Source organism: Halyomorpha halys, unplaced genomic scaffold (genome assembly GCF_000696795.3).
Source record: "Halyomorpha halys isolate HHAL.00 unplaced genomic scaffold, Hhal_1.1 Scaffold234.1, whole genome shotgun sequence".
NCBI lineage: Eukaryota > Metazoa > Arthropoda > Insecta > Hemiptera > Pentatomidae > Halyomorpha > Halyomorpha halys.
In genome coordinates, this window is record NW_027111802.1 from 124,423 (window position 1) to 135,478 (window position 11,056).

Below are 11,056 nucleotides of genomic sequence, written 5' to 3' on the forward strand. Positions count from 1 at the left end.
ATATTTGTTATATAGGGGAATTCGAGAGAGTGAATTTGTCGATCAAATGAAATAAAAATTGTGAAATGGAAGGGAAAGAAAAAAAGGAATAAATTGAAAAACTTGTATTTAGTGTATAGACTGGTATTGATTGTAAAAGAAAACTGTGTGAAAAAAAAAGTTTTCTTTCTATTTTACTATATCATAAAAATATGTAATTTATATATGTCCGATCAGAGATTGATTAGTATGCTGTGTAATGTAGCAACCCGATGTCTTTGGGCAGCATGAATGAATAAAGCATTTCTTAAAAACTACATACGGTCAATCAACGATTTTAAAAAAAAATCTTTTTTTGTCAGAACACACATTTTAAAAAAAAAAATTTAATTAAAAAACTTTGTTTTATTGGAATTGAAGGTTTTTCATGTTTAATACAAAGTTTGCTGAAATGGAGTAACTGTTAATCAGTTAAATCATTCAATCAAAGCAAATATGCCAACAGCTCAACACCTTTCACTCAAAATTAAAATCTATCATGGATATCAAATGAAGAATCACTTAGTAGAATTAAGCAAGATTTCGTAATATAAAAGAAATTACAATAACTGAGACAACACGTAACAATTACACTCTATTATTTATGACTACCAGCTATTTTAATAGCTCACATTTACAAAAACATTAATTTAAAAATAATGCAATTACCATAACGGAACAAAATTTCAGGTGTTTCATAGATTTGTTAGCTAAGCTAATGAAAATTTCATAGTAGGTTTATACTGGCCTCCATAATGGTATGTGAAAAATCTCATAGCAGTAAAAATTGTGGAGGAGGTATGTAGTTGGCATAAATCCTAGTGATTTACTTCTTCTTAATTTCCATCAGGTTTGTAATTCTCATAAGACATTAACAGAGATGGGCAAAAATTAGCAATAGCTGAAACTAATATCTAATTTTTGCCCATCTCTGCCTATTAGTGTTCATCATACCTGACCACTCCAATACTACCAACCATTTCCTCATATGACTTTTTATACATTAATGTAATATTTTTAATAGTATTATAAATAGACTCCTGATTTTATAAATAATAATTTTCTTCTAGACTTTCAACATTTATATATTTCAACTATATCTGTTATATTGTTCTTTACCTCTACTATATTTTAAAACCCTCAACAAAAACAACAGTAAATAATAAAACAATAATAAATTTATAAATTAAATATGGTTCGCGTGCGGTAAAATTATTAATTTGACCGCACCTGGACCATATTCCATGTATTGATACATACAGTCAATCTGATTGTATTATCTTCCAATAATAAATCTACTATATTTAATTTTAATTTAATAATGTTTAATCACTCCAAAACCACCAAAATTGATTATTTAGTTAGAACTAGTACATGTTCAAATAAAAAACATAAATTTGATTCTTATAAAACTTTATTAAACTAAACATACTACAAAAGAAAAAAAACTAACATTAAATTATGGAAAACTGGCTGATTTAAAATGAGTTCTGATTTCATCACTTGCTAGATTATATGGAGTAAAACCATCATCACATATCAAATCTGGTTGGGCTCCATTTATCAACAAGACCTTAACGACTTCAGAATGTCCGCACGAACAGGCATAATGGAGAGCGGTTTGACCAGATCCATCCCGCATGTTGATGTTGGCTCCATGAGATAGCAACAATTTCACCATATCCAACAGGCCCCTGTCTGCTGCCCAATGTAGTAAACTCATTCCAAACTCGTCAGTAATATCTGCTCCACAATTCTCAACGAAACATTTGACTTTGTCAATATCTCCCTCTTTAACCCTATCAAAAATGTTTTTATCCTCCTCATTAATTTCGAGTTCATCATTTGCCATTCTACTAACAGCTACCCAACCCTCTTTTTTCTGTTCATTTTTCTGATTAGTTTCCCAGTCTGGTAATATTTCTTCAATTAGACTAATGTACTTTATCATAGCTTCTGTTTGCGGTAAATCTCCTAAAGCTTTCCATGCTTCCCACTTGCGCTTGCTCTCATATGCGTACCAATAAGGGCTTGGTGTATTACATTCACCTACAGTTGCTTGCTTGTATAGAGCATAGAATTCCAAAAGCTGTTCCTGTTTCAAGGAGGGAACCAAGGAAGGTAAACAATCAGCAGCGGCGGCAAACTTTAATCGTAAAGCATCTTGAAGAAATTCAGCCATTTCCCAAAATAAAACTAAGATGATACAGGTTCTACAAAAAGTACATTACCTTCCAAAGTGTGCTTTCCCTTTTGAGCTTCTTCAAATTCTACTTTATTATTGAAGACAATAAAACCATAACCTCTTGTCAGTCCAGTATTCTTATCAAATACTACATTAGCAGAGGACAACTGTCCGAATTTGGAAAAGTAATTTCGCAATTTTGCACTATTAGTTGTCCAAGGTAAATTGTAAACAAAGAGTTTATAAAAAGATTTTACTGCAGTAGCCATTAATTATGTTATGAATTAATTTTTCGTAATTTCTAAGAGATGGATGGTATGATCATGCATCAATTCATTAATATCGACCCCAGACTCTGTTCCAAGAGTATTAAGAGGAATATGTTCACAGCGCAATTTCCACTTATGTAACAAATGCTCAATTGACCAATCAGCACTCCGTTCTTGATATACTGAAAGAAATCTTGCTTGTGGATTACAGTCTAACAAATATGACACAGTTACAATTATATCTTCAAAAACCGATGGATCATAAAAGCAATCGGAACCAATAATCAAATCAACAGGTCCAAGAGCAAATGTACTTGTAAGAAACAAACCCCAACTCAGTCCAGTCACACGCACTTGGTTGTTGTTCAAACCGTTTACTTCACAACAGCGTTTGATATGTTGAAGGGACTTTGGTAACACAGCACTATCAGTCAAAGTCACAGTAGCACCGCACTTAGCAGCAAGTATACCAGGTAGAGCAGTTCCGGCTCCCAATTCCAATATGTGTTTTCCGGAGAGATCCGCTCGGCGTTCCCACAAAAACCAAGCGAGAATAGGAGCACACGGCCAAGTGTAGAAACTGTAACTGGCTTGTAGCTTCTGAAAACAAATGAAAATTAAAAAGTTAATTATAAACTCTACACTAATCACTGAATTTATGTTTCGATTAATTGCAATTTAAAACCCAAAAAATTGATAAAATTATATCATTGAATAATAGCTCCAAAAAATAAAAATTTCTTTTAGGTTTTCCATTAATAAAATAACTTCCTGATGAAATAAAAGTTTCATGTAACCAATGAATTATCATTGAGTTATCAAAAAGTAACTAACAAAAGCTAATTTAGAAAAATATACATGTAAAGTCACAACAATATGAGAAACAATGCAAACAAATAAATAACAGGCTGTTTTAATTGAAATTTAATGTGGAAAGGAATGTTGAAACCGGTAAAAGTTTTATCAATTGTTCAATCCATTCATTTACTAGCTAACGAATTTCTTTAAGTTATGCCAATTACCTATTCACAAATTATTATAATCCGGTATTCTTAACTCAAAATAATGGATTGAAGTAGTTTAAACTTACTTCAGGAATCAGAATCTCCAAAATTTCAGAAGAACCACCTTCTTTTTTGGAGTTAAAAACGAACTTCTTTATCTGCTCACAAGGTTCATCTGACATTGGTGGCGCATGTGTAGTAAAGTCTAATATCAATTGAACAATTTTAATTAAGGATATTTAAGAAAATGATGAATACTGTTCTACTACAGAGGCTGAATGAACGACACCGTTAAAAATAGTGCATAGATGGATGTAGTTTAAAAAAAAAAAAGAAGAAAAAGTTACAAAATGGTTGAGGTTAAGAACCTAACGAATTATCCGGTGTGGTTACAGTCCTACATAACACCAGCTGAATTAGTTATCTCTACTGCGGCTCCGATCTTGTCCCCTGTCGTCGGTTAATGGCTATTTATTTTCTAATATGTTATTGTTTTCCGAATCCTTTTTAGAAGTTTTAAATTCCTCGTTTATTTGATTACTATGGCTGACACCGTACCTAAGAAATTGTCCGGTTTAAAAAGGAAAGCATCTTTGAAAGTGGTTTTTACAGTGAAGAAGAAGAGTAGAAACCCAACGTATTTGAAGGTGTCAACAGTTTTGTTTATTTGTTTTTTTACAGTGATCTATTATCTCTATAATTACTGTAAATGTTATTATGAGTTTGCCGTTAGTCCTTTCGCTAGAGTAATTCTTTTCTTAATCGATTTTAGGTTTATAAGATATTACAAAAATCGGAAAAAGATAGATCAAAAGAAGAGAATGAGCTGCTTTCTAATTCTCCCAGTGTCGTTAAACAGGTTTTGACCCGGTAAATAAGAACATAAATTTTAAACATTACAATGATCCTTGATAGTTTCTTTCTCTCTAAGGTAAATTTGTGTGTGTGTGACCTAGGCTTGAGAAAAGAGATCAAATATTAGCTAGAGAAAAAGAGTTTGAAGATAGCTCGGAACTCCTGGAAGAAAAATGTGCCAAATTAGCCGAAGCAATAGCTGCTGCGAAGCATCTGGTAGTTTACAGTGGTGCTGGTGTTAGTACCGCAGCCAAAATACCAGACTACAGGGGGACAAATGGGATCTGGACCCGTTTACAACAAGGAAAAGAGATTGGGTATGTTTAAAAATTTGAAATTCAGTTTTTAGTGTATATTAGCTTAGTTCATTATTTTAATTTTTAGTCAATTAGTTCATTGTTCATCGGTTTCTCCAAAATAAATTCTCATTTTTAGGACCGCTCTTGGTGGATTTATAATGAATGATTTAGTGTTATTCCAAATTCTCCATACATCTCATTCTATTAACTTGTTTATTGTTTCTATCGAATTAAGTCCTGCTGTTCATTCATAGATGTAGTATATTTATAAGCTCAGATTAATATTACATTTATAACTCTTTAGTATGAAATTTTAAAGCTGTTTGCATTTATGCAGTAAGATAGTGTTGAAAATATTAAAGCCCCTATAATTATTAACACCCAAAATTTCTCTTTGAAGATATGATATTTTTTATCTTATTTTAATGTGTTGTTATCAGGTAATTGTTTATACACATCTGTTATCTTTATTGATACAATCTTCACTGGTTCTATTTTTACGATAACCTTATCTTCTTTTAATGCTCAGGAATTAACTGATAAAACAGAGTTAGACTCTAGCCCAATTCACCTGTTGTTATCAATTATTTATCTATATATCAATTATTCACCAGTTATTGTTTATTATTTCATTTCATTAATACTCAAGAACTTTATTGATGATAAAAAAGTTATCAACCAACCCTTAACACATTTCTTCGATTGATATAGTTGTTAAATAATAATTTTATGTGACAAGTATAATTTAAAAAGTTCTTTAACTGTATCTTATATATGTAAACAATTAGTTGTAAAGAAATTTTATTTTTTTATTTCTATTATTGGGAAGAGATACACAAATCTTTCAGATTTAAGGAAAGGTGAAAGTATTCTTGTTACACTGTTGTAAATTTGAAATTTGGGGGGCAAGAGTGAAAGTAGTGATAAACCAGTTTTCATTTCTATCAGTAACAAAGTCTGTTTGGCTTTTGTAAATGTTACTCTCATCGTCTTAATAAGTTTTATCATATGAAACCATGATAAATATAATGGTTTTTGTTTTTAAGAAAAAATGAAAATATCAGTATCTAAAAGAATAAAAAATCATATAATCAGACTTAACCTAACTTTGATATAATTAATTTGGAAATATTAAGATTAGTGTTTATGAATGTTGGAAAATTAATTAGTAAAAAATTGGATTAGTGTTTATAAATGAAGGAAAATAGATAAAATTTCAAATTTTTATTTTTATTTTTTTATAAATATTCTAGTCAATCAGAGATATACGATTTTTTTAAAATATAAAATTGTGTATTTTTGATTCTTAAATATACATAATTATTATTTATAAAAAATACTTATATTTTTTCCCAGTGCACCAGAATTTTACTCACCTATATGCTTACTTAGTTAGTTTCTATATCACATTTTAATTTGTGATAAGAAGATAGTTGACGATAGATAATATATATGGTGAGAAGATGGTTGGGCGTGCGGTCAGTAAAAAACACGAGCAAGTTGACAGAACTTATTTAATAGTACCAAAGTTTCAGCCAGAGTTTCTAGCCTTCATCAGGGCTACTCTTTGGAGATCACAATGTTGTACAACAATGTAGGTGTCACTATGTTGCTTTTCTATGTATTTTATTTAGCTCACTGAAAAATATTGGCAATTTGGCTACCACCTAATATTATCTTTATGATTCAAGAGATTATATTTGTATTATTAGTTTATGTTTTGGGACTTTGATCCCCATCTTCATTACTTATTATTATTGATACAAGGTTTAGATTCTATAAAAATTCCCTAAGTCAATTAATAAAATTGGATTTAAAAATATCTAATATTGTTACATCTATATATCACTTAGAGTAGTAGCACTAAAATATTTTGTCATGTTTTTATTTTTGCGTTGTTTATATTTATTTTCTTATGTTAAGGCTGGTTTATTATATTGACATAATAACTGTATTAGAGTGCAAGTTTTTATTATTTTTTCGTGAATAATGTATTTAATGAAAAATAAATTGCAAGTTATTAGTTGAGTTTTATTATTAATTTATTCCAGAATTATTTGACTATAGAAGAAAACATCATTCATTTATATAAAAAATTACGTTTCTCATATAAACAAAAACAACATAAAATTTAAAAGATAAAATATAAACATTTATTATAGAATATAAAATCTTCTTAAATATCATAAATACTTGGTTGTTGAATATTTCAATTAAAGTGCACTGCTCGTTGAGATAACTTCACTTGACATACCTTTAAAAAAATTTTGTTCGAACATTATTACATTTATTTGATCATGATCTTAATTAAAACAGGTCACTGTTTTTTTACATTGTCGTATTATCGTATTTCATTTTTAGAGATTTTTATAATTATTAAAAAACATTTGCTCTGAATTTTGAGATAAAATAATTTTATCTTGCAAGACCGATACATGTCTTGTCCATGTGAATTCTCAGACAGAACAAACTATATCCGCTTGATTAGTGTATGGCTTTGGCCAAAAAAACAAAATAAATTAACGTCTTTTTTTCTTTGTAATTATCACTTTGCTGTTGTTGTATTTTTAAAAATAATAGTTAATTAGTTTTAAATCTTCGAAAACTTAATCCACTTAGAATAGGGAAAATAACACATTTTGCAAGTTCTTATATATTGTTAGTTGCAAGTGTATGGCAATCAGCATTTGTTTTATCTAGACTCCATTGTTCTGGTCTCTTAACCAAAATTATTCTAATATTCAGATATGTAAATTAATAACTTATAAATTAAAAATATTCATTTAACAGACAAATGTTATTTATCAATATTATGTATTAATATGTCATTTAAAACTTCTAAGAATCCTATATTTCAAAGGAATTATTTATAAATCTTAAATAATTCTTAATTTAGGCTTCTGAAATAAACCATAATTCTTTACATATAAAACATACACATTTTCTTTTATCATTAAAATAATAATCTTTTCTCCACATAATTAATATTAATCAATTTTTTCTTATATTTTTCATAATATTCACATTTAATTGTTCAATTTCCAATGTCTCTGTTCATAGTAACAGTTAACACTTTTTGATTTTATTTGACAAGATATGTAAAAGATATCTACAATATGTAACAACTACAAGATTTTTATTAGATATTTGTAAATATAATTTTAATAATTGACTTCATAAAAAATAATGAGCTGATAATTAGTTTTATATAAACTAAACCTTGTATAAATAATAATTGGTTCTGAAAATATAGATCAGTCTATATTTACCTAAACAGCTAAAGCATTTTTAAGATCTCATAGTCTGTACCTGCGGCTTTTCTTTCTGATCACCCTTTATTTCACCTTGAAAGACAGTATTTTTTAATTATTTTGGAATTATAATGTAAACAAAGTAAGGCGGTGTTAATATTTGACTGTAGATTGATATGAGGAGAAGATGGTCCGTGGTCAGCGAAGATGCAAAAATAAGCAAAACTTATTTATTTGTGCCGACGTTTCGACGTCGTTCATTCATTCGTCGGCATTCATCAAGAATGAAGAATAAAACAAGATATCCTTAATTCAGAAGAAAAAAATAATAATAATAAACTTGGAAATATTCAGAACAATAAATTATTAGTATCAACTACTATCTACTTAATTTATTCTTATGTAAATTTCCAAGTTTGTTTGTTTTATTTTTTTCTGAATAAAGGTTGTTATCTCGTTTTGTTTTGTTTGGCGAAACGTCAGCTCAAAGAAAAAAGTTTTGCTTAATTGTATATCTTGGGTAACTACACCCTCGTCCATCTTCTCCTAATAAATGAAGTAAGCTACTAACAGGGCATTTAATAGTATGTATAAGATATGAAAAGAAAACATTAAGGAAAATTTTTAGATAAAAATGAAATAAAAAATGTATTATTTTGGCTGTAATCCTGTTAGAACAGTGATTCTGTCTGCTGACCACTGAACCAGAACTTACTCGACCAATGTGTGGCCCATCTCCATTCCTGAAGAGGGACAAGGAAAGATGATCATTAAACTATTTTTAATTGTCCATGTACCAACATGGAAATTGTATTCTTTTCTTTGTTTCAAAATCATAATTTTATTTTTGAAAAAAAAAATATATATATATTCTTTATTTCAAAATGACATTATTTTCATCTTTAATCTAATCCAAAGACTGAATAATATCATTTCCTGGTCCTACCTAAAATTAAAAATTGTGAAATTTGGCACTTTTGAAACAAGTTAAAAATATGATATTTTGTATAAAATTGTTATTGATTTTGTCTACAACACAGTGGTTCTTTTCTTAAATACTTTTGTTTTGTTGTTTGGTAACCCATTTACAAATTGTAGTAGGTAAAAGACTATAATTAAAGAAAATAACTTGCTGTTTGGTAGTATTTCACCTGTCGTAATCCTTGTATCAAGTCATGTTGACCAAGTGTTAGTTGGTTCATAACAATCTGTCATTTCTTCTTCTTTCTTCTTGTTGCTATTTGTTAAAACCTAATCTAATTATGTATAATATTTATATTGGAAGATTGTTTATTGACCGTTTGTAATATTTAAAAGGAAGATGGTCTGGGCGTGATCAAAGAAAAAAACACCAAAAATCTAAAAAGATACAAACAGTAAAATAAGATAACAAAGTAAGATAATAGAACATGATATAAATGTAAACTACGGTGTGGCTAAATATGATTTAAAATATGTGAAAGTTTATTGTAAGATCCTCTTTTATGAGTAAATAGTTATTTTTATATATAAATGATTTTAGTTATGTTTTTATTTTGTGTATCTACGTTAAATATTGTAGTATTAAATCTAAAAAGCAAGCTAACCAATTTTCATCAGTATAATATGCAGTTACAAAAGATATTGTTCAAAGCCATGATGGCGGGGCTCGTCCTTTCAAAATTCTGTTGAATCATGGCCTTGTTAAGCAGATTAAAATATTTTAAAAACTTTATTTTAACTTCCCATCATAATTGAAATTACAGTACATTTAAGAAAAAATAGAAGTTAAGAATAAGTATTAAAGAAAATTATTCATATAGGAAATCATAGGAAAAAACTCAAAACCGTAATGCTACAATCGATGTTAAAGGAGAATGAGAGAAGGGGAAGGAAGAAAACTTGGTTTTGATTCATTCGTTTCTTAGGCATGGGCAGAAAATGATGTTTCCTGGATGAGGAGGTCCTCATCATCTTTTGTCTAGCTCTAGGAAAACATCTTGAAAAAGAAGACATTAAAGAGTCACCCAAGAAGAAAAGGGGATGAGAAGTGAGTTTAAAACTTATAGAGGACCAAGGTTTTGTTTAAAGACAGAATTAGTTTGTGAAATAGAAGTGATCAAGACTCATCAACCTTCAAAAGAAGAGTATAAATTGGTTAGTTTTGTAATACCTAACTTTAAATACATTGTAAAAGTAGATATTAATTTAATTAAGTGTCATTGGTAAAAAAGTGTCTGAATGCCTAGAAACCCACCCTGAGATTAAGAGTTATAACAAAAATGTTATAAAATTCTACTATTTATCTAATATTAAAGCTTTTAATTTGAACCCAAGCTATACTTTAGATATGAGAATAATTAAAAAACTTTTAAATTTCTTTTTATTTACTTCTCATAAAACATTAAAATAGTTATAAACTATTTGTTCTTTTTTTGACCGTGACCCTGACCATCTTCTTTTATGTTTGTAATTGTTTATTTTTACTTTTCACTGTACATTTTTTCTCTTTTACTTTTTTTCATTTTGAAATAAATTTTCACATGTTCTAAATCATAATAAGCCACACCCTAGTTTACTTTTGTTTCACGTTATTTATTTTCTTACTTTTTTTTTACCTTATTTTAGTGTTTCTATCTATTTTTTTAGTCCTGATGGAGCCCTGCCGCAATATGAAGCGAAACATTGGCTCACATTAAATATTTTAATTACTATTTGAGTATTTTTTTCTTTTACCGCACCCGAACCATCTTCCTTTTATATAGTATTTAAAGTATTTAGCTAATCCAATAAATTAATTGTATAAATTTGATCTAATACACCATTTTTTTAATGAAATAAAATTATTATAATGTTTGTTAGGGATCATGATCTGTCAGTCGCTGAACCAACGACTGCCCATATGGCGTTGTACTCTCTGTATAAAAAAGGTTTTCTGAAGTACATAGTCTCACAGAATTGTGATGGCCTACATTTGAGGAGTGGACTTCCCAGGCGGGCCCTGTCAGAGGTCCACGGAAACATGAACCTAGAGGTAAAGATTATATTTATTGTAGTGAACTTATTATGGTTGGCAATAGTTCGTCAGCACTATTGATAGTATTGATAATATATATTAAGTCAATATTAAGAATCCTTTGGGTAATTATTAGACTATCGAGACTACCATTGTTGAGATTGTTGATAGCATAGTCTT

General features: G+C 28.9%; 4 protein-coding genes across 4 annotated transcripts in view; 1 reads left to right on the forward strand and 3 right to left on the reverse strand.

Annotated features, from left to right (window-relative positions):
- Positions 1-1,414: 1,414 nt before the first annotated feature.
- Positions 1,415-2,200, reverse strand: LOC106679938 (acyl-CoA-binding domain-containing protein 6). Its single transcript, XM_014419342.2, has one exon. The coding sequence runs from the start codon at positions 2,198-2,200 to the stop codon at positions 1,478-1,480; it is 723 nt and encodes a 240-aa protein (XP_014274828.1). The 3' UTR covers positions 1,415-1,477.
- LOC106679940 (SRA stem-loop interacting RNA binding protein 1) lies at positions 1,863-2,472 on the reverse strand. Its single transcript, XM_014419344.3, has one exon. The coding sequence runs from the start codon at positions 2,470-2,472 to the stop codon at positions 2,215-2,217; it is 258 nt and encodes an 85-aa protein (XP_014274830.1). The 3' UTR covers positions 1,863-2,214.
- On the reverse strand, positions 2,242-3,697 carry LOC106679939 (histone-arginine methyltransferase METTL23-like). The gene is made up of 2 exons (XM_014419343.3): positions 3,563-3,697; positions 2,242-3,072 (listed from the first exon to the last, which is right to left on the reverse strand). The coding sequence occupies exons 1-2, from the start codon at positions 3,656-3,658 to the stop codon at positions 2,488-2,490; spliced, it is 681 nt and encodes a 226-aa protein (XP_014274829.1). The 5' UTR covers positions 3,659-3,697; the 3' UTR covers positions 2,242-2,487.
- A 291-nt stretch (positions 3,698-3,988) lies between these two features.
- Positions 3,989-11,056, forward strand: part of Sirt7 (sirtuin 7) — an 18,590-nt gene continuing 11,522 nt past the window's right edge. Inside the window, exons 1-4 of the mRNA XM_014419341.2 lie at positions 3,989-4,123; positions 4,249-4,346; positions 4,433-4,648; positions 10,723-10,894. Of these exons, the coding sequence (XP_014274827.1) occupies positions 4,019-4,123; positions 4,249-4,346; positions 4,433-4,648; positions 10,723-10,894 (591 nt within the window). The 5' untranslated portion in view covers positions 3,989-4,018. The remainder of the gene's footprint in view (positions 4,124-4,248; positions 4,347-4,432; positions 4,649-10,722; positions 10,895-11,056) is intronic.

Bases quoted from the DNA above. Each gene is read 5' to 3' on its own strand.
- LOC106679938 (XM_014419342.2), bottom strand. From the start codon at position 2,200: ATGGCTGAATTTCTTCAAGATGCTTTACGATTAAAGTTTGCCGCCGCT.
- LOC106679940 (XM_014419344.3), bottom strand. From the start codon at position 2,472: ATGGCTACTGCAGTAAAATCTTTTTATAAACTCTTTGTTTACAATTTA.
- LOC106679939 (XM_014419343.3), bottom strand. From the start codon at position 3,658: ATGTCAGATGAACCTTGTGAGCAGATAAAGAAGTTCGTTTTTAACTCC. The intron at 3,073-3,562 runs GTAAGTTTAAAC...ATTTGTTTTCAG, and splicing joins TGGAGATTCTGATTCCTGAA to AAGCTACAAGCCAGTTACAG.